This window comes from Dipodomys merriami, unplaced genomic scaffold (assembly GCF_024711535.1).
Source record: "Dipodomys merriami isolate MVZ:Mamm:240054 unplaced genomic scaffold, mDipMer1.0.p SCAF_1, whole genome shotgun sequence".
NCBI lineage: Eukaryota > Metazoa > Chordata > Mammalia > Rodentia > Heteromyidae > Dipodomys > Dipodomys merriami.
The window spans coordinates 246,752-269,449 of record NW_027202270.1 but is presented as its reverse complement, the minus strand read 5'-3'; the positions used below and the strand labels follow the sequence as shown (position 1 = coordinate 269,449).

Below are 22,698 nucleotides of genomic sequence, written 5' to 3'. Positions count from 1 at the left end.
CAGGCCCCTGAGTTTGTCAATGTGAAATAAGGCCTTCCTCCACTCTGCAGGGCAAGACCCCGGCTCCAATGCCAGCCGGCTCCACCCCGCCACAGCTGCCGCCCACTCACTTCCTGTTTATGTAAATAACTAAGTTTTGTCTTACCAATTGATGCTGGAGAGCACCGCACGGGAGCATTCCCAGCAGTGCCTAAGAGGTTGTTGTTTGTCAGTAGCCAGGCCTGGGTGGAGAAAGGAGGCCCACAGGAGAACAGGCTTGCAACCAGCCGCCAGCTCAGGCTCTTCCACCTCTGTAAACTGACGGCATTATCAGAAATAGGAACAGCTGCAGGGGTAAAACATCATGCACTGGGAAGTAGATCAATTCCATCTTTGATAGTTCTTAAATCACATTTAAATCTCTCCTTCTTTAAAGTATCTTTTTCAAGTGTAAAGCTAACTTTAAAGCCAGGTGCCTGTGGCTCACACTTGTAATCAGGATTGCAGTTTGAAGCCAGCTTAGGCAGGAAAGTCCATGAGACTCTTATCTCTAATAAACCACCAAAACTGGAAGTGGTGTCATGGCTCAAGTGGTAGAGCGCTCACCTTGAGCAGAAATGCTCAGGAATAGCACCCAGGCTCAGAGTTCAAGCCCCACGACCAACCAAAAAAAGAAACACACTTTTGAGATTAAAAAGATAAAGAATTTTTTTTTTTTGAACCAGGGTTTTGCTTTCAGTCAGCATCTCATGACCAGGCTGGCCTCAAAAGTCCATCCTCCTGCCTCAGCCTCCCAAGGAAGTTTCTTCATTACAAAATGTATGGTGTGAGTGGCTCACACTTGTAATCCAGCTTCTTGGTAGGAAAAAATATCAAGATGATCAACAGGATTGCAGTTTGAAGTCAGCCTGGACAAAAATGTAAGGTAACATCATCTTAATCCATAAAGTGGTAGCCTGCACCTGCAGTCCCACAGCAGGGAGTGGTGAGGGTACTGGGCCAGAGCCGGCCCAAGGAAAACATCAGACTCTTTATCTGAAAAGCAGCTAAAGCACAGAAGTACTGGAGGTATGGCCTGGGAGGTAGAGGACCTGCCTAGTAAGTGTGAAACCTTGAATTGAAAAGCCAGTACCAAGCAGGACACTGTTAGCTCACCCCTGTACTCCTCGCTACTCAGGAGGCTGACAGCGGGATTGCCCATTGGAAGCCTGGCAGACACAGACACAAGACTCCTCATAACCAGCAAAAAAGCAGAACTGGAGGCATGGCTGAGGAGGTGGAGTACCAGCTATGAGCAGGAAAAACTAAGCAGGACAAGGAAGCTCTGAGTTGGAGACCCAGTACTGACATTTAAATAATGAATAAGAAACTACTACCAAAACTGTTTTAAGTATGATGAAATATGCCTCCTCATCCTCCTTAGAATGAGCTTGCAAATTGTATTTCTCTATTCAAAAGTAAACTCTTAAGGAGGAAAAGAATACATTATTATTAGTTACTTATTTTGGTCTAATTCTAGAAACAAAATTAAAAATCAAGGAATTAGCAGATAGAATCATGAGTTGAGCTGTGAAGGCCTGGGCGCTGTCCCTGAGCTTTTTCGCTCAAGGCTAGCACTCAACCACTTGAACCACAGCTCCATTTCTGGCCTCCTCCTTCCTTCCTTCCTTCTTTTGGTTGTTAATTGGAGATGAGTCTCAGACTTTCCTGCTTGGGCTGGCTTTAAATCATAATCCTCAGATCTCAGCTTCCTGAGTAGGATTGATTATAAGCAGGAGCCACTGGCGTTCGGCGAGGTAAGCATTATGTGACCTGGGTTTTTTGTTGTTTGTTTTTTTTTTCGATCGGTTCTGGAGCTTGAACTCTGGGCCTGGGCGCTGTCCCTCAGCTCTTCAGCTCAAGGCAAGCGCTCTACCACTTGAGCTACAGCGCCACTTCTGGTATTCTGTTTATTAGAGATAAGAGTTTCACAGACTTTCCCGCCCAGGCTGGCTTTGAACCACAATCCTCAGATCTCAGCCTCCTGAGTAGCTAGGATTTCAGGCGTGAGTCACCAGCGCCCAGCTGTGACCTGGTTTTTGTGATGAATGATTAGTAAGTGTGGCCAGCACTGGTTTGATGGCTCAGGCCTCTACTTGCTGTCTCAGTTTTGTTTTTTTTGTTTTGTTTTGTTTTTGGGGGGTCCGGTCGTGGGGCCTGAACTCTGGGCCTGGGCGCTGTCCCTCACCTCTTCAGCTCAAGGCTAGCGCTCTACCACTTGAGCTACAGCGCCACTTCCGGCTTTTTTCTTTCTGCTTATGTGGTGCTGAGGAATGGAACCCAGGGCCTCAGGCATGCAAGGCAAGTGCTCTACCACTGAGCCACCTTCCCAGCTCCTGCTGTCTCAGTTTTGGTGGCATTTTTCATCATAGCTACATCTCCAGAGTGAAAGAAACACAATGCCTAGACACAAAAGAGGTGTTGAGACCCACACTATCTCTTGGTGCCTAGCACTGGGCAGCTCACCCATCAGCCTGTTTCTAGCATGTTCCATGTAGAAATGCATGTGCCAGGCTTGCACGTACATTCCCTGAAAGTGGTAGCTGCAGTATGAGTCCTGATACTACTTCTAGTGCACGGTGAGCACCACAGCCCTTCTCATTCTTGCTCCACCCCTGCCCCGTTCATTTCCAGGCCTTTCCGTGGACAGTCCTCAGCCTTCACCCTCAAGCCAGAGGAGCCTGCAGAGCCTGAGCCCCGCGCGCCAGGCGGGCCTGGGCCCGGCCGAGCAGGCCTTGTCCCCTGTTGTGAGCCCTGTCCTTAGCAGTGCGGGTAGAAGGTGGATGGATGACCAAGAGGAGCTGAAACACAAGGTGAGCCTCTTGGGCTGAGGGGTTTGCAAACCTTCCCTCTTCTGAGATGCTGTCCGGAGCACGTGCAGGTGGGGCAGGGCTCTGCCTCAGGATCACCCTTGAGCCTCGGCTCATCCCCAGCAAACTGTTGTGAGAAGTGGACCTTTGGGTTCTCCTGGGCCTCAAGAGACTTCTTGTTAACAGGAGGAGGACAGAGGCAACCAGGGGAAGCCTGCCTCCTCCCCCTCCCCCTCCCCCTGCCTCCTCCCCCTCCTCCTCCCCCTGCCTCCTCCCCCTCCCCCTCCCCCTGCCTCCTCCCCCTCCCCCTCCCCCTGCCTCCTCCCCCTCCCCCTCCCCCTGCCTCCTCCCCCTCCCCCTCCCCCTGCCTCCTCCCCCTCCCCCTCCCCCTGCCTCCTCCCCCTCCCCCTCCCCCTGCCTCCTCCCCCTCCCCCTGCCTCCTCCCCCTCCTCTTACCTCCTCCCCCTCCCCCTCCTCTTACCTCCTCCCCCTCCCCCTCCTCTTACCTCCTCCCCCTCCCCCTCCTCTTACCTCCTCCCCCTCCCCCTCCTCTTACCTCCTCCCCCTCCCCCTCCTCTTACCTCCTCCCCCTCCCCCTCCTCTTACCTCCTCCCCCTCCCCCTCCTCTTACCTCCTCCCCCTCCCCTTGCTCCTGCCTCCCCCTCCCCCTCCCAGTGCTCCTGCCTCTTCCCCCTCCCCTGCTCCTGCCTCCTCTTACCTCCTTCCCCTCCCCCTCCCCCTCCTCCTGCCTCCTCCCCCTCTTCTTACCTCCTTCCCCTCCCCCTCCCACTGCTCCTGCCTCCTCCCCTTCTTCTTACCTCCTTCCCCTCCCCCTCCCCCTGCTCCTGCCTCCTCCCCCTCTTACCTCCTCCCCCTCCCCTGCTCCTGCCTCCTCCCCCTCTTCTTACCTCCTTCCCCTCCCCCTCCCCCTGCTCCTGCCTCCTCCCCCTCCCCCTCCCACTGCTCCTGCCTCCTCCCCCTCCCCCTCCCACACTGCCTCCTCACCTTCTTACCTCCTCCCCCTCCCCCTCCCCTGCTCCTGCCTCCTCCCCCTCTTCTTACCTCCTTCCCCTCCCCCTCCCCCTGCTCCTGCCTCCTCCCCCTCCCCCTCCCACTGCTCCTGCCTCCTCCCCCTCCCCCTCCCACACTGCCTCCTCACCTTCTTACCTCCTCCCCCTCCCCCTCCCCTGCTCCTGCCTCCTCCCCCTCTTCTTACCTCCTTCCCCTCCCCCTGCTCCTGCCTCCTCCCCCTCTTCTTACCTCCTTCCCCTCCCCCTGCTCCTGACTCCTCCCCCTCTTCTTACCTCCTTCCCCTCCCCCTGCTCCTGACTCCTCTCCCTCTTCTTGCCTCCTCCCCCTCCCCCTCCTCCTGCCTCCTCCCCTTCTTCTTACCTCCTCCCCCTCCCCCTCCCCTGCTCCTGCCTCCTCCCCCTCTTCTTACCTCCTTCCCCTCCCCCTGCTCCTGACTCCTCTCCCTCTTCTTGCCTCCTCCCCCTCCCACTGCTCCTGCCTCCTCCCCCTCTTCTTACCTTCTCCCCCTCCCCCTCCCATGCTCCTGCCTCCTCCCCCTCCCCCTCCCACACTGCCTCCTCCCCTTCTTCTTACCTCCTCCCCCTCCCCCTGCTCCTGCCTCCTCCCCTTCTTCTTACCTCCTCCCCCTCCCCTCCCCCTGCTCCCCCTCCTCTTGCCTCCTCCCCCTCTTCTTACCTCCCTCCTCCCCCTGCTCCTGCCTCCTCCCCCTCTTCTTACCTCCTTCCCCTCCCCCTGCTCCTGCCTCCTCCCCCTCTTCTTACCTCCTTCCCCTCCCCCTGCTCCTGCCTCCTTCCCCTCCCCCTGCTCCTGACTCCTCTCCCTCTTCTTGCCTCCCCCTCTTCTTACCTCCTCCCCCTCCCCCTCTTCTTGCCTCCTCCCCCTCCCCCTGCTCCTGCCTCCCTCCTTGCTTCCATCCTGACCTTTTAGTGACTTGGAAAAGACTGTGAACAGCTAGGGGATTGGGGGTGGGGGTCGGGAGGTTCTCAGATGGGAGACCCAAGAGCAGTGGGGCTCTGGCCAAAAGCTGGGGAGAGTGAGGAGCCTGCAGCAGAGCCAGTCCTGTGCTTGGTGGCAGGAGTGGGTTCTTGGCTGGGGAGCAGCAGGGCTGTGGCTGTGCGTGTCTGCAGTGTGAGCGTGAGTGGAGCCCGTGGTGAGGTGAGCAGGCGGAACCGCTGGCTGGCGCGTGCGTACGGGAGACGCGCAGTGGCAGGTGATACAATCTACAGGGCCCACCTGAGGCTACAGCTGGGCAGAAGGAGCACAAGAAAGGTCTAGAGAGGCCCAGCTTAAAATGAGCTCCAGCTGTGCCTAGGGACACGGTGGGAAGAAGCAGAAGTCCCGAGTATCAGCCAGAAGAGAGAGGGCCTGGGGCCTGCTCGGGTGGGTCTGTGGCAGAAGAGGCCTGTCCTCCAGCTTCCTGAGCAGCTCTTCCAACAGGGAAGGCGTGTGATTCCGTCTTGAAGGCCACATCCATGGCCTGTTGGGCCTGAGTGTCAATCGTGGTGGAGGTCATGGCTAGGCCAGGGTTAGGAGCCTCACCCCTGTGGGAGCATGTCCCCAGTGACCTCAAGAGGTTCCCTTTGCTCCACCCAAGCCTTAGTACATGAAGAACATTCCAGATCAAGCTGTAACAGTGAATTAACTGAAGGAGGTGTACCCTGTCAGAGACCACGGTTCCCGGATGGACGCGCCCCTGGGACCCTTGAGGGGGTGAGGCAGGTAGGACGGTGCCCACCTCACAAGGCATGAGGCTGGGCGTTCCTTCCCTGAGTGCCTGCCCTGAGCAGCCCTGGAACCAGAAGGTGGGGGTCGGGCCCCAGGAGGCCTGGGGCTGGCACACGCCCTCCTCAGACCACAGGCCCCTGCTGATCAGTACAAAAACAAAAATGGCTTAGAGGAAATCTGTCCTTAAAAGTCACTTTTTTCTGGGTGCGTTTCTCCAGGGCTTTAAGTCAGGGCCTTTTTTGCTTAAAGCTAGCTCTCTACCTCTTGTGCCTCAGCTCCAGCTCCACTTCTGCCTTTTTCTTTTCTTTTTCTTTTTTTTTTTTTGCCAGTGCTAGAGCCTGAACTCTGGGCCTGGGCACTGTCCCTCGGCTCTTCAGCTCAAGGCTAGCGCTCTACCACTTGAGCCACAGCACCACTTCTGGCTTTTTTCTTTTTGCGTATGTGGTGCTAAGGAATCGAACCCAGGGCCTCATGCATGCAAGGCAAGCGCTCTACCACTGAGCCACCTTCCCAGCCCTGGCTTTTTGTTTTTTAACAAAGAAAAAACTCGTGTTTCCATTTCCTAGAGTTCATATCTTTTTTTTTTCCTTTTTTTTTTTTTTTTTTGGTCGGTCCTGGGGCCTGAAAGCTGGGCCTGGGCGCTGTCCCTCAGCTCTTCAGCTGAAGGCTGAGCGTCAGCCCCACTTCCAGCTTTTTCTGGTTATGTGGTGCTGAGGAATCAAACCCAGGGCCTCATGCTTGTAAGGCAAGCACTCTACCACTGAGCCACCTTCCCAGCCCCCCTAGAGTTCATTTCAATAAATAGTTTTGGGTTTTTTTGGGGGGTCCAGTCGTGGGGCCTGAACTCTGGGCCTGGGCGCTGTCCCTCAGCTCTTCAGCTCAAGTCTAGCGCTCTACCACTTGAGCCACAGTACCATTTCCAGCTTTTTCTGCTTATGTGGTTGGTGCTGAGGAATCGAACCCAGGGCCTCATGCATGCAAGGCAAGCCTCTACCACTGAGCCACCTTCCCAGTCCCATCAGTAAATAGTTTTACATGATCTGAGGCACAGAGGCATTGTGCCTTTGTGTTCCTCTCTTACAAATATCCTCCTTTGGTTTCCCTGTGTGTGGATGCCTACAGCCCTATGTAACATGTCGTGTCCTGGTGTATTTTAAATCTGCCTTCCACAAATGAGAAGAAGTGTATACCATTTGTCTCTCTGAGTTGGCATCACTCTCATTTAACATGATTTGTTCTAGGTTCCTCCATTTCCCTGCACATGACATAATGTTCCTTTCTGTATAGGTCCCGCATTTTCTAGATGCACTTGTCATTGCAGGGCCTCTGGGCTGTTTGTATAGCTGCGCTGGTATGAATACTGCAGCCGCGAGGCATGCTGGCTTGTGAAGTTCTGGGTAGATAGCCCCGGAGTGCTATGGCTGGGTCTTAGAGAAGACCTCCAGACTGCTGACCAGAGTGGCTGTGGTAGTGTACGTTCCCACCAACACGGCACAACAGGGCCCCTTTTTCCCTACATCCCCACCAACATTTGTTGTTAGAATCCATGATGTTGGCCAATCTAACTGAGGTGAGAGAGAGTCTCAGTATTGTTTTGATTTGCATTTTCTTTATGGCCAGAGATGATGAGCATTTCCTCCTATGTTTCTTTGCCATTCTTACATCTTCTTCTGAGAAGTCTCTCCTTAGCTCTTTTCCCGATTTAGTGATTGGTTTATTGGCTTTGGGTGGGGTTAGATTCTCCTTGTATATTTTGGATGTTAAGCCTTTGTCAGATGTATTACTGGTAAAGGTCTATCATTTTAGTTTAGTAACTACATCCTTTGCCATGCAAAAACCACTTCTAGCTTTTTGGTGGTTAATTAGAAATAAGAGTCTCATTCTTTTTTTTTTTTTTTTTTTTGGTCAGTCGTGGGGCCTGAACTCTGGGCCTGGGCGCTGTCCCTCAGCTCCTCAGCTCAAGGCTAGCGCTCTACCACTTGAGCCACAGCACCACTTCCAGCTTTTTCTGCTTATGTGGTGCTGAGGAATCGAACCCAGGGCCTCATGCATGCAAGGCAAGCGCTCTACCACTGAGCCACCTTCCCAGCCCAAGAGTCTCATTCCTGTCCAGAATGGTTTTGAATCGTGATCCTTAACCTCCTGAGTAGGTAGGATTACAGGTGTGAGCCACTGGCATACAGCTAAATGTAACTTTTTTTGTGGGGGAGGGGGGTCTGGTCGTGGGGCCTGAACTCTGGGCCTGGCCGCTGTCCCAGAGCTGTTTTGCTCAAGGCTAGCACTGTACCATTTTGAGCCACAGCACAGTGGTTTTCTTGTGGTTACTTGAAGATAAGAGTCTCAAGGACATTCTTTTCCAGGCTGGCTTCAAACCGCAGTTCTCAGATCTAAACTTCCTGCATAGCTAGGATTACAGGCATGAGCTACCAGCACTCAGCTAAAAGTAACTTAATATGTTACTGTACTACAGTAAATAGGTATGTGCAATACACACACACACATACACACACATGCACATGTGGTGCTAAAGATTCATCCAGGACCTCATACATGCTAAGCAAGTGCTCTACTGAGCCAGAGATGGTGGAAGTGCCCTCCCACCATTTGTATGGGCGGAGAACTGCCCCAGTGCTTCCTTTAGTGGAGAGGGTGCCCTGTCCCTATTCTCTGTTGCCGCCTTGTGGCCCTGACCCACAGCGTGCTTGCCTGGGGTGCTGCTGGGGCAGAGCACTTGGCTGTGGTGCTTTCCACCCTCCTGCTGGCTTTGTGAAGGCTGGGGAAGGTGGAGGCACAGTGTGTGGTCACCAACAGTGCACCTCCAGGCCATCTCACCCTTCTTGCTGTGTTTTGACCCATGTCCCAGGAGTAAGGAGCTGGTCTGGAACTTGGGGAGCCTGTCTCTGTAGAACAACACGCAGAGTTAAGTGTTTGGGGACCCATTGCAAAGGTAGCTGCAGCTAGGTCTCTTCTGGGCGGGACTCCCCTGCATCCCAGGCCAGTGGGTGGGTGTCCATGTCCACAGTCCGTGTGCCTCAGCTGTGGGGTTGGTAGCAAGGGTCCAGAGTCTGCAGGGGTTTGCAGACCACAGGCACGGGTGTCTTGGAGCCATTTCTCACCCCAGGGAGTTCATGGAACACACCGACCCAGTCAGTAGAGAATTTATAAAGGATCTTACTGAATTTGGACTTGAAAAGGCCATTAAAAAAACAACAACACAACCCCCCCTTTTTTTTCAAGTACAAAGGTTGGAAAGGGGATTGAGCTTCTCTTCTGGGGTGGAGGGTCAGTATGGGGACAGTATGGGGACACTGCGTGGACACAGCAGGGCCTGTGCCATCCCCTAGGTGGCAGTGTTGGGAGGAGGGGACGGCTTCCGGGAGGGGCCGGCCTGCTCCCTGCTGGGTGGGGCTGGGAGTGGTCCCAGCAGAGCGTGGAGGGAGCCCCCCCTGCCATCAGGCCTGGGCGCAGGGCACGCAGGTGAGCTCGGCTGTCCCCCTTCATGCACAGGGCTCTGTGAGCCTGCCGTAGCTCTCCTGAGCCTAGGCACCAAGGGGGCCTCCTCAGCCCTGCTCTTCCGCCCAGGCCCACCTCCCGTGCCCTTCCTCCACTGGTGGCCATCCCTCACCCGCCACATCTGCCCAGCACCACCTCACTGGCTGCTGCAGAGCTCACCAAAAGCCATCTCCCTGTACCCCAGCCCTGAGCACACCCCAGCCCCGAGTGCACCTCTGAACCTGAGAATACTGAGTACTCCAACCCCAAGTGCACCGACTGAGTGTATCCTGACCCCAAGTGCACCCCAAGCCCAAGTGTACTCCGACCCTGAGCACACCCTGACCCCGAGTATACCCTGGCCTTGAATGCACCCCAACCCTGAGTGCACCCCGACCCCGTGTGCACCCCAACCCTGAGTGTACCCTGACCCTGAGTGCACCCCGACCCCAGTATACCCTGATCCCAAGTGTACCCCAACCGCAAGTGCATCCCGACCCTGAGTGCACCCTGACCCCAGTATACCCTGATCCCGAATGTACCCCAACCCGAGTGCCCCAGTGCACCCCAGCCCCTAGTGTACCCCAACCTTGAGTATACTCCAACCCGGAGTGTACCCCAACCCTGAGTGTACCCCAACCTTGAGTGCACCCCGAGTGCATCCCGACCCTCAGTGTACCCCAATGCCAAGTGTACCCAAACTTTAGTGCACCCCGACTCGAGTGTACCCTGAGTGTCTAACCAGAGGCTGGTGTCTTGCCTCCTCCAGAGGCCTTTCCTTCCCCCTCCAGAACCCATCTGATCCCCTATTGCCCCACCCACCTCACCCCTGCTCTCTGACCTCTGCCCTGCTTTCCAGCTCACACTGTCCAGTCCTAGCAAGGCCGTAGCCTGCCCTCATTCTCCCAGCCCCGCTCCCATCCTCCCCTGCCCCGCCTGTGCTCACCTCCCCCTCACTGGCTCTGCTTCTTTGAGGCATAGTGGGTGGGAGGACCTGGGATCCAGGCCCTGTCCCAGATCTCTGTTGGAGCTGCCCAGTCCATAGGGGCTTCAGGGCCTGTCTGCCCTGGAGAAGCGCAGGGCAAGCAGCCAGGGTCTCTGCAATGGAAGAGGGTGGAGGAGGGCCGGCAGCCGCGCCACAGGCCAGTGTGAGGTGTCCTCAGGTGAGGTCCCCGTGTGCCACGGACCAGCTCGGCCGGAGCACTGGGACCGACGGGACAGGGATCTCGGGATAGGTGGGCAAGGAGTCGGCGAGGTGACAAACAGACACAGACTCAAAAGAGTTGCATCTGAGTGTATCTTTATTGAGGAGAATTAACATTTTTATACAGTGTGTGATTGTGACATAGATTCTTTGTTTATTTAAGCACGTAATCAATTTTTTTTTTTTTTTTTTTTTTTTTTTTGTCGGTCGTGGGGCTTGAACTCTGGGCCTGGGCGCTGTCCCTCAGCTCTTCAGCTCAAGGCGAGCGCTCTACCACTTGAGCTACAGCGCCACTTCCGGTTTTCTGGTGGTTTATTGGAGATAGGAGTCTCACGGTCTCTCCTGCCCGGGCTGGCTTTGAACCGCGATCCTCAGATCTCAGCCTCCTGAGTAGCTAGGATTACAGGCGTGAGCCACCAGCGCCCGGCCGTAATCAATTTTTTTAAAAAGGCAAAGCATTGATGAATTACATGAAAATTGATGACTATCCCACCAACTGTTTAAGCGAAGTGGTGCGAGACAAGTCTAGCATATTGTTTAATAGAGTGCATCATCTATTCAGCCTTTTTATGGTTAATAATTAACAAACCTAAGACAGGGCTGTACTTACATTATACTCTTTTTAATTTTATCCAACTAATTTCATCTTTATAAGCTCCTGTATAAGGAAATGGTTCTTCAGTTGGTTCAGGAAATATGATGTTACTAACTTTATATTTTGTGTGAAACCACCATCTATTTCCTATAACGTAAGTTGGACTAAACTTAATCATAACTGTTGGGAGAATCTTTCTTTTTCTTTTATAATCAGAGATCCCTTTTTTTTTTTTTTAGAACTCTCTGAACTACCGGGATAACTCTTTCTAACTTAGTTTAATTCATTGATTTTCTGTTGGACATATCTGGAAATTTTAAGTCTCTATATTTACTATGCGTGAGCTGCAAAACCGCTTGTGAAGTTGTAGGAGTTTCTGGAGGCAAGGTCACATCAGATGATAGATTGATTGGGGCATTGCCCACATTTAATCTTTGGTCTTAGTCTTTATTACTTAGAGAAGCCGTCTCTATTGGACTGGAAAAATACAACATGCTCTGCTCGTGGATCAATAGAAAAATAGCCAAAACGAGAATAAAGGCAATGAATGTACAGCCAAGAAGAATATAGTAAGAATAAAGGTAGAGGGGGCTGGGAAGGTGGCTCAGTGGTAGAGCACTTGCCTTGCATGCCTGAGGCCCTGGGTTCGATTCCTCAGCACCACATAAAAAAAAAGAAAAAAGCCGGAAGTGGCGCTGTGGCTCAAGTGGTAGAGCGCTAGCCTTGAGCTGAAGAGCTGAGGGACAGCGCCAGGCCCAGGGTTCAGGCCCCACGACTGGACCCAAAGAAAAAAAAAAAAAATAAAGGTAGAGGCTATAAAGGTGCAGCCAAGTGTATGGGAAGCCTTGAACCAACACACCCCCTTCCTGCAGGCATGCTTCCTTGAAGCTCTTTGTCTAACACCATCTCTCATGCAGACTCCGCAGGAGGTAGCATGGCACCTGTGCGCATCACCGACTGCCCGCCAGACACCTGAACACCAGGCAGCACTGGCCTGGAGGGCTTCAGGGCTTCTGGGACTGGGACAGCACTGCACTCAGGGCCCAGGGTTGGGGCCTGCTTCAGGAAGTGATCAGCTAGCCTGGGACTCTGGCACATGTATGTGCATTTTAGTGAGTTAGGTTTAATTGTTTATAATCACACATATACATATATACTATACATATACACTTACAGCTCTTGTCTGTAACCAGCTATTCCACTGGCAGTGATGGATGAATAATACTTTTACCACAAAACAAATAATAAGCTCCAGCCCAATTTGTCTGTGTGTGTGTGTGTGTGTGTGTGTGTGTGTGTGTGTGTGTGTGTGTGTGTGTGAACAACTTCTCTTCAAAAGAATAACATAAAAGAAAAATAAGTGAAGGAAATATGTCCAGACTTAATTATGACTATGTTGTCACTTACAAATAAGTTCCTTTAGAAACTATGGCCAAAAGTTCTATGAGAATATGAATTGAGCTGAAGAAAGCAATGGTTGCCAACTGCAGACTCTGCGTGAACATGGAAGGGATACAGACCCAGACATGGGCTCTTAGCGATCTCTGCTTCTTACAGCGTCTACCAGAAGATGAGGCCTATTTCATAGCAAAGGAGATCCTCTCGACAGAGCGGACATACCTGAAGGATTTAGAAGTCATTACTGTGGTATGAAGCCTAAGTGCTTGATTGCTTTTTTTTTAATATGTGTTACGTCTAAACACAGACACAAGCCCCCTCCTAAGAAATGCCTCTTGCCACTCAGAAGATATGTATATGTAAATCTCACGTATGTCTGTCTTGAGGCATGATCTATAGCAGGTCACAATGTTGAGGTCCAACTTTTGGCAGAACTGTAAAGCTGAGACTGTGTCCGTTTGAAAGCGTTGACATGAACACACGGTCAACAGGGGGGACAGCTGGCTGGTCCTCCCCACGGTGTGGTCCTGGGCCCGGCGGGGTCTAGCGGAGGCCCTGCCTGCCCTCATGCCCTGCTCCCCACAGTGGTTCCGCAGTGCGGTGGTCAAGGAGGACGCCATGCCTGCAGCCCTCACGACGCTGCTCTTCTCCAACATCGATCCTGTCTACGAGTTCCACAGAGGCTTCCTCCACGAGGTGGAGCAGAGGCTGGCACTCTGGTAATGATGCTGTACCCGAGAGGGCTCCCACCCCGACCATCACACCAGAGCTCTCCTGCTGGGCCCGCAGTGCTGGCTCCTGTCCCCAGGTCCCCTCCGCATGCAATGGCGCCCTTGCCCTGGACCCCTAGGGAGCAGCCCGAGTCACAGCCTGCCTATGGCCTCCCAGCCGGGCCACATCACCCCGCTGGAGTTTCCAGCTTCAGAAGCATCATCTCATTCCAGTGTATATAGAACAGAGATACAGTGATCCATTTTATGTTTTATATGTTTAAAATACATTTCGATTATTTGTTTATTTGTTTATTGGTGCCAGTTGAATGAAAGGGGCTTGAATGAAAGGGTCTGGGAACTGTCCCTGAACTTTTTGCTCAATCACTTGAGCCATTGCTCCACTTCAGGCACAATCTTTGGATCTCAGCCTCTTGAGCAGCTAGGATTATAGGCCTGAGCCACCAGCACCCATTTTCCTTCCAGTATATTTTAAAATCATATAGGGAAGGTTAGGAATATAACAGTAAACTTTGTTCGTCATGTTCTAGAAAAGAAAATGAAAGGAGAGAGTTAAAAGAAGGTAAAATCGGCTAGGTGTGGTGGTGCACATAGATAATCCCAGCTACTAGAGCGATCACAGCTTAAATTTAGCATGACCCCCTTCTCAATCAATAAGCTGGGCACAGTGGCACACTCATCATTCTAGCTACATGGGGGACCTTGGGTAGGAGGAACATAATCCGAGACTGATCCCCAGCAAAAACATTAGATCCTACCTGAAAAATAGAACAAGCAAGCTGGAGGCATGGCTCAAGTGCTAGAGCACATGCCTGACAATGCATGAGACCCTGCATTCAGACTTCACCGCTGCCACACACAGAAACAAGAAAGCATGCTGTTTTTTAATGTGGTTACTATCTTCTTAAGAACATTGACAAGCCGGGCGCTGGTGGCTCACGCCTGTCATCCTCGCTACTCAGGAGGCTGAGATCTGAGGCTCGCGGTTCAAAGCCAGCCCGGGCAGGAGAGACCGTGAGACTCCTATCTCCAATAACCACCAGAAAACCGGAAGTGGCGCTGTAGCTCAAGTGGTAGAGCGCTCGCCTTGAGCTGAAGAGCTGAGGGACAGCGCCCAGGCCCAGAGTTCAGGCCCCAAGACCGACAAAAAAAAAAAAAAAGAACATTGGCAGACACATAATAATTGTTTGTAACACAGAAGCCCTTCTACTTCAAAGTGTTTTGTCACTCATATAACTGTGACAGCCTATGCCTGTAATTCCAGCAGTTAGGAAGGAGAAGCATAGGTGGAACCCACAGGCAGCTTAGACTATATAGCAAGACATTGTTTCAAAACCAGATGACTGCAAGCAGCAGCTCCCACCAAATCCTGATGCTTTCATGGGTTTTTGTTTTGTTTTGTTTTGTTTTTGTCAGTCATTGGGGCCTGAGCACTGTCCCTGAGCAATTTTGCTCAAGACTAGCGCTCTACCATTTTGAATCCCAGCTCCACTTACAGTTTTCTGATGGTTTAATTGGAGATGAGAGTCTCCTGGGCTTTCTTTCCTGCCCAGGATGGCTTTTAACTATAGTCTTCAGATCTCCGCCTCCTGTGTAGCTAGGATTACAGGCAGGAGCCACCAGCGCCCAGCTACATGGTTTTTTAAATTTTTATTTTTTGGTTATTATAAAAGTGATGTATGGAGGGGTTAAGTTACATACATTTCTTTTGGAACAGTGCCGTCCTTTCCCTTACTCTCCCAGTTTTTCCCTCCCATCCTCACCCACACGTATAGTTCGTTTTGAGCACAGTGTCTAGGAGTATCACTGTTCCATGGGTTTTTTTTTTTTTTTGTCGGTCGTGGGGATTGAACTCTGGGCCTGGACGCTGTCCCTCAGCTCTTCAGCTCAAGGCGAGCGCTCTACCACTTGAGCTACAGCGCCACTTCCGGTTTTCTGGTGGTTTATTGGAGATAGGAGTCTCACGGTCTCTCCTGCCCGGGCTGGCTTTGAACCACGATCCTCAGATCTCAGCCTCCTGAGTAGCTAGGATTACAGGCGTGAGCCACCGGCGCCCGGCTTGTTCCATGGGTTTTTAACCTCGTTGTTCCTCCACTCCAGGGAAGGGCCCATCAGTGCCCAGGTGAAAGGCGAACACCAACGAATTGGGGACATCCTGCTCAGAAACATGCGTCAGTTAAAGGTAGGACACATCTGTGTGGTGACGTGGGGCCTCGCACAGAAGTTACACACAAAAACACACTGCGCCGCTGTTCTTAACAGGCATTTCCCTCGGTGTGAGCAGAAAGCACTGCGTAGAATAACGCCCCTCAGGACAGAACTTTCAAAATGGCGTTCTCATAGCAGATGTTCCTCAAAACAGATTTCCCCTCAAAGTTCATTTTCCTAGAGCAGCATTCCCCTCAGTATAGCATTTCCCTTAAGATAGCATCTCAGAAAAATAATTCTCCTCAAAACAGAATGTCCTAAAATAGATTTCTTCTTAGACTAGAACTCTCCAGAGCAGATCCCCCAAGCTGCTTCCTCCCCAGCACAGAATTCCCTCCAGAACAAGGGTGGCAGGATAGAATTCCCCTCCGAACAGTGTCACTTCCAGGAGGTGTTGTCCTCAGAGCGGATTTCCCCTCAGAGTGCCCTTCCTCTCACCGTGCCCCACAGGGCTTCTCACAGAGCTGGGTCGCCTCACACAGCGTTCTCAGAACTCCTCCACATCTCTCCTCTGAATGGGGCAGCCCTCCGTCCGCATTTCCCCGGGGAAAGCACTCCATTGAGGGGTGTTGCCTTCCCCTTAGATACCTTTTCCCAGAACACCTGTCCCCTCAGAACAGGACTCCTCAAACAGTGCCCTGCCCCATAAATGTCTTCCTCTAAAAAGAGTATTCATCACAAGATGATGGCTGTTCACTCAGCACAAGGTTCTGCTCAGAACAAAATCCCCAGCCAGGGGCCAGTACCACATACCTGTCATCCAGGAGGCTGAGATCTGAGGATCGCAGTTCAAAGCTAGCCTGTTAGCTCTAATTAACCACCAAAATGTCAGAAGTGGGACTGTGGCTTAAGCAGTAGAGCAATAACGATGAGCAAAAAAAGCTCTAGGACTGAGTTCAAGCCCCAGAACCAGCACACATGCACATACATGCGTGTGCGTGTGCACACACATTCACACACAGAGTATGCCCCACACAGGGTTTCTTGATACAGTATTTCACTCAAAACAAGGTCCTGCCACTACAGTACTGCTGAGAAAAGGTTTCCATCAGCATTGTTCCTCAGAACAGGCTTCATCTCAGAGTATCTTTCCCCAGGACAGCATTCCCCTCATAACAGCGTCTCTTAGCGCATGGTTCGGTCCCCCGAGCATGTGGTTCCTCGAACACCTGGTGTTCCCCCAGCGCCCGGTTTCCCCAAGCAGAGTCCCCCAGCATGTGGCGCGCCTGAGCATGCAGTTCCCCTCAGAACCAAGACCCCCTAGAACAGGTGGCTCACAGCCAGTTGTGCTCCGGATGACTGACAGGTCCTGAAGAGCACTATTTTTTTTTCATGACGTTCCTCTCAAAACTCAGGTCTCCTAGATCCAGGTTCTCCCGAACATGATTCCTCATGACAGCCCTCACACTGGGCCCCCCAGAACTGGGCTTCCCAGACACTGTCCTGTCTGTCCTTCCGGATAGAAGGTTTCAGACCCTGGTTCCCCTCAGGATGCAGTTTTCTAGAACGGAGTTTACAGAACAGGGATCCCCTCACTGTGTTGCCAGAGAATAGCATTTCCTGGAAATGGGCTTCTCCCTGTAGCTGCTAAGGGTGGAAGGGTGTGGGCTCGTAGCTCAGGCTTTCTTCTTGAGTGTTTAGAGGTCTATGAAGAGACTATTCTAAGAATATGTCAGTGCCATGATGGAGCCACCACTGTTCGTACCCGCAGTACCGGCCCCACACCCGCAGTACCGGCCCCACACCCGCAGTACCGGCCCCACACCCGCAGTACCGGCCCCACACCCGCAGTACCGGCCCCACACCCGCAGTACCGGCCCCACACCCGCAGTACCGGCCCCATACCCACACTGGTATTTTTACCACACAGACGTGGAGCCAGCCTCCCCGGCCCAGGCTGCCCAGAAGTCTACCCTGTGGCAGCCTGGGGCATGGCGGCCACTTGTAGCTCAGGGCACTGCTGAGCCCCATGCTGCATCCCAGCTTCACACGGCCACGCACCGCACCCCCAACTCCTGAAGGCCCAGTTAGCTCTGCTGGGTCTCCATGGTGCCGACCGGAAGAGCTTCCGGCCCTCCCCGCCTCATCTGCGCAGAGCCTCCTAACTGCCTGCGCTTGTGTTTCAGAAGCTGAGTCATTATAAGGCTCAACTTACACCAAAAGCATTGTCCTAATTTAAAGTAGAAATAGACACCAGTCTGTTTAATCCACATAGATTATGTTTAATGTTTGTGGAAATAAATTGATTTACTCTCGAAACCTAGAATGTAGGGACTAATGTAGTCCAGGACGTCTCTGAGGAAGGTGGTCAGGATCCATACGTTTGTGGGCTTTGCCACATCATCACAATGGTGACTCCCTCTCCAGTGCTCTCTCGAGTACACTGAGGATTGAGCAGCGCTCGAAGGGGGTTTGTCTAACCCCTGCCCAGTGATGCTTACTGAGTCCCATGAGGCCAGCTGTGCTCCTCCTAACCCGTCTTCACTTACAAGAAGCAAGAAGGCCCTGTGGCCGGGATCAGAGCGAAGCCCACCATATGCAGACCCCACGGAGGTTGCTTGGCCCTGTTCCACCCGTCGGGACCCGGCTCTCTGGGAACTACGCTGGCCTCAGGCCACTTCGCACCGAACCCACCCTGTCTCCTCACCAAAATGCCCTCCCCTGCTTCCACAGGAGTTCACCAGCTACTTCCAAAGACACGATGAGGTCCTGATGGAACTGGAAAAGGCTTCCAAGGGCTGCCGGAAGTTGGAGGCCGTGTATAGAGAGTTTGAGCTCCAGAAGGTCTGCTACCTGCCCCTCAACACATTCCTGCTGAAGCCAGTTCAGCGGCTGGTGCACTACCGCCTGCTGCTCAGCCGGCTGTGTGCTCACCACCCGCCTGGACACCGGGACCACGCCGACTGCCGTGGTGCGTGTGACCACGCCCTGTGCCCTCTGTGCCCTCTGCCGGGGGGCGGGAGGCTGCGGAGCTAGAGCACTGGACCCGAGGGCTGGGCCTCTGCAGCTGGGCAGTGCAGGTGCATCCCTCACCCTGGCAGGCCATGGCCCCAGGGCAGAACCAGCTTCTGCCCTTCCCTCCCCTCGTCCCGTGGGGAGGACCAGGTCTGCTCCACCAAGTGCCTGTCCTGCCCCCTACCCTTGGGCAAGGACCTTCTTGGCCCCAAATGCCAACAGCATGGAGGACTGATTGCCCTGCACAGTTCCAGAGCTAGGCAACGGCCAGGGTTGCCTGCTGCTGCCACCCCCACACCAACGCATGGGGTGGGCGCATCTCCCAGAGGGACCCGAGTCCTGGGGGTGTCAGTCCAGAAGCCCTGGGCAGGGATCTGTTGGAAGTGTCTGAAATACAAGTGGACTTTCTCTGTTCAGAGTTGTGTTAGAGAAAGTTGAGCCTTTTTAACCTGCAAGTCAGACTTTCAGTTGTAGCATGTTAGTACAGAAAACTGCTGCCTGCGAGCAAAACGCCACTTTCATAAATGACCTAGGCGGGCATTCCCGTGGGTAGCCCGGTGGGCAGTCCCGTGGGCAGTCCCGTGGGCAGTCTCCGTGGGTAGCCCAGTGGGCAGTCCCGTGGGCAGTCTCCCTGGGTAGCCCGGTGGGCAGTCCCGTGGGCAGTCTCCATGGATAACCCCGTGGGCAGTCCTGTGGGCAGTCCCGTGGGCAGTCTCCATGGATAACCCCGTGGGCAGTCCCCGTGGCAGTCCCGTGGGTAGCCTCGTGGGCAGTCCCCGTGGCAGTCCCGTGGGCAGTCTCCATGGATAACCCCGTGGGCAGTCCCATGGCAGTCCTGTGGGCAGTTCTGTGGGCAGTCCCCGTGGCAGTCCCGTGGGTAGCCTCATGGGCAGTCCTGTAGGCAGTTCCGTGGGTAGCCTCGTGGGTAGCCTCATGGGCAGTCCCGTGGCAGTCCCCGTGGGCAGTCCCGTGGGCAGTACCATGGCAGTCCTGTGGGCAGAAGACAGGTGTGGATGGGGGACGAGTAGGCAGGGCAGAGGCGGGACGGCGCAGGGGCAGGGGCGGGACGTGGCGGAGGCGGGATGGGGCAACGGTCGGGGCAAGGGCCAGACAGGGCAGAGCAGGATTGGGCGGGGCAGGGGCGGGGCAGGGCAGGGGCGGGGCAGGGGCGCGGCTGAGGGGGCAGCCAAGCAGCCCCCCTGCCAGGCTGCCGCCCTTGGCATCTGACTTTTGTGTTTTGTCATGGTGATCTATTTCCTGACTCTACAGCTCAACTGTAAGATGAGTATTTGCTCCTCTGTTCTAGAGAAAATTGCACTAAAAGGTGCAAAGCATTTATCCTTTAAGGAGCAAATACTGCTCATCATGTACAGAGCCTGAGCTTCCCCACACCAGACTGTTGGCTGGTCCACAGCCTGGGTTGAACAAAGCTAACGCTGCTGGGGCCAAAGCTTTGAGAGATTTCTGGAGGCTGCAAGCCTGGTCCTGCAGGAGTCTGAGTAGAATGTTGTGATTAAAACCACCAGGCCCTCACCAGGACCAACCTCCCTCCCCACCCCCCAAGAAAAAGCACCCTTTAAAATCTCAGCCGGGTGCCGGTGGCTCACGCCTGTAATCCTAGCTACTCAGGAGGATGAGATCTGAGGATCCCGGTTCAAAGCCAACCCAGGCAGGAAACTCTGTGAGACTCTTATCTCCAATAAACCACTAGAAAACCAAAGTGGTTGAGCTGTGGCTCAAGCGGTAGAGCACTGGCCTTGAGCTGAAGAGTGCGGGGACAGCGCCCAAGCCCAGAGTTCAAGCCCCACGACCGACAAAAAAAAAACAATAAAATCTCAGCCTCTGCACAGGGCCGGGTGGAGGTCTGAGTGCTTTTCCACACAGATGCCCTGAAGGCCATCACGGAGGTGACCTCTGTGCTCCAGCACAGTCTCGCCCGCATGGAGCACCTGCAGAAGCTGATGGAGCTGCAGCGGGACCTGGTGGGCATAGACAACCTCATTGCTCCTGGCAGGGTGAGTGGCCGCGCGGCGGGGAGAGGTTTCGAGCTGACGACTTCATTGCTTTGTTTGACTTTTATTCAAAAGCATAAAATCTCCACACACCACCTGCTTACTAGTGGGGTTTAAACCCAGCTCATGCTTTCTAGGCTGGCACTTTACCAAACTTGTCACACCTCCAGTCCTACTTTTTTGTTGGTTATTCTGGAAATAAGTTCTAGCAAACTTTTGTGTACAGCTGGTTTTGAGGTAAAGTTCTCAGATCTCAGCCTCCTGGGTAGCTAGGGTCACAAGTCACGGCAATGACAACGATGGCTGGATCAGGTCACGCCGCGCCCCTGGCCGGGCCTCTCCCAGCCCCTGCGGCCACTGACCCACGTTGTCTCTGCAGAGTTGCCTGTCCTGGGCACTTCGCTGAAATGGGGTTGCAGTGCAGCAGCTCCTGTCTGGCAGCTTCGTTCACACACACAGCACGCTGGAGTCGCCCAGCCGGAGGCGGCCCAAGCACAGCCTCACTTCGCTTTGTGGCTTCTTTATGCACACGTCCATCGTGGCATACTAGGTGTTTACCCATTCATCTGCGATGAACACCTTGTGGAAGGTGTAAACACTCCTGTGTGAGTCTTGTATTTCATGTCTTGTGTATAGACAGAAGAAGAACGGGACTGTTGGTCACACGGGCAGTCTTGTGGGCTGGTTCCCCTCTGCACATCCCGAGTTGTTAGCTGTGGCTGCCCTCGTGGTGGGGATGAGGCTTCTTATCCTGGTGATATGTCTTCCTAATGGCTCAGGATGTCAAATATTTTTTCATATGGTTATCAGCCTATTTTTTTTTTTTTTTGTCGGTCGTAGGCCTGAACTCTGGGCCTGGGCGCTGTCCCTGACTTCTTCAGCTCAAGGCTAGCGCTCTACCACTTGAGCCACAGCACCACTTCCAGCTTTTTCTGCTTATGTGGTGCTGAGGAATCGAATCAGGGTCTCATGCATGCAAGGCAAGTGCTCTAACACTGAGCCACCTTCCCAGCCCATCAACCATTTGTATGCCTTCTTTGGAAACAAAATGTCTTCGTAAGCCAGGTGCCGGTGGCTCACGCCTGTAATCCTAGCTATTCAGGAGGCTGAGATCTGAGGATCAGGGTTCAAAGCCAGCCTGGGCAGGAAAGTCCATGAGACTCTTATCTCCAAAAAATCACTCACAAATCTGAGCTGAAGTGCTGAGGGACAGTGCCCAGGCCCAGAGTTCAAACCCCACGACTGACCAAAAAAAAAAAAAAGTCTACTTAGATCCTTTACTTGCCTTTTTTTTTTTGGTTGGTCGTGGGCCTGGGCACTGTCCCTCAGCTCTTCAGCTCAAGGCAAACACTCTACCACTTGAGCTACAGCGCCACTTCCGATTTTCTGGTGGTTTATTGGAGATAAGAGTCTCATGGTTGGGCTGGGAAGGTGGCTCAGTGGTAGAGCACTTGCCTTGCATGCTCGAGGCCCTGGGTTCGATTCCTCAGCACCACGTAAGCAAAAAGAAAAAAGCCGGAAGTGGTGCTGTGGCTCAAGTGGTAGAGTGCTAGCCTTGAGCTGAAGAGCTGAGGGACAGCGCCCAGGCCCAGAGTTCAGGCCCCACGACCGGACCCAAAAAAAAAAAAAAAAAAGTCTCATGGTCTCTCCTGCCCGGGCTGGCTTTGAACCGCGATCCTCAGCTCTCAGCCTCCTCAGTAGCTAGGATTACAGGTGTGAGCCACCAGCGCCCGGCTTATTTTATTTAGAATAATGAAGAACCCTTAAAGTTCAACAGTAATTTAAAAAAAAAAACACCTTAACAGTAAAAATATAACCTGTTGAGTTTTAAGAGTTTTTGGGGTTTGTTTGTTTGTTTGTTTTTGCCAATTCTGGGGCTTGAACTCAGGACCTGGGCGCTGTCCCTGAGCTGTTTTTTTGCTCAAGGTTAGCACTCTACTACTTGAGCCACAGCCCTACTTCTGACTTTCTCTATTTAGGTGGTGCTGAGGAATCAACCCAGGGCCTCATGTATGTGAGGCAAGCACTCTACTACTGAGCCACCTTCCCAGCCACCTTAAGAGTTCTTTACCTATCTTGAATATTAGAACCTTTCCAGAAAATGGCCAGGCATGTCAGTATACTTCTATAATCCCAGAAGCCAGGAGGATTGTCTTCAAGGCCAACCTGGGCCACAAACCTTGCTTCAAAAACAATGAGAAGCCAGGTGCTGGTGGCTCACACTGTAATCCTAGCTGGTCAGGAGACTGACATCTGAGGATCCCAATTTGAAGCTAGCCTGGGCCAGCTAGCCAGCCTTGAGCAAAAAAGCTCAGGGACAGTGCCCAGGGTCTGAGTTCAGGCACCAGGAGCAGTGCACACATGTGCGCACACCTGTGCATGCACACACATGCGTGTGCGTGCACACACACACACACACACACACACACACACACATAAGGGCTGGTACAGTGGTTCGTGCATGTAATGCCAGTAGATATTGGGAGGATCATGGTTCAGTGCCAGCCCAGGGAATGGG

General features: G+C 53.2%; 1 protein-coding gene across 4 annotated transcripts in view; it reads left to right on the top strand.

Annotated features, from left to right (window-relative positions):
• The window catches only part of Farp2 (FERM, ARH/RhoGEF and pleckstrin domain protein 2), a 114,127-nt gene that overhangs the window by 82,179 nt on the left and 9,250 nt on the right, over positions 1-22,698 (top strand). For all 4 annotated transcript variants that reach the window (XM_070000603.1, XM_070000528.1, XM_070000445.1 and 1 more), the window contains 6 exons: positions 2,653-2,831; positions 12,434-12,523; positions 12,860-12,993; positions 15,106-15,187; positions 17,887-18,124; positions 20,053-20,183. In XM_070000603.1, the coding sequence (XP_069856704.1) occupies positions 2,653-2,831; positions 12,434-12,523; positions 12,860-12,993; positions 15,106-15,187; positions 17,887-18,124; positions 20,053-20,183 (854 nt within the window). The remainder of the gene's footprint in view (positions 1-2,652; positions 2,832-12,433; positions 12,524-12,859; positions 12,994-15,105; positions 15,188-17,886; positions 18,125-20,052; positions 20,184-22,698) is intronic.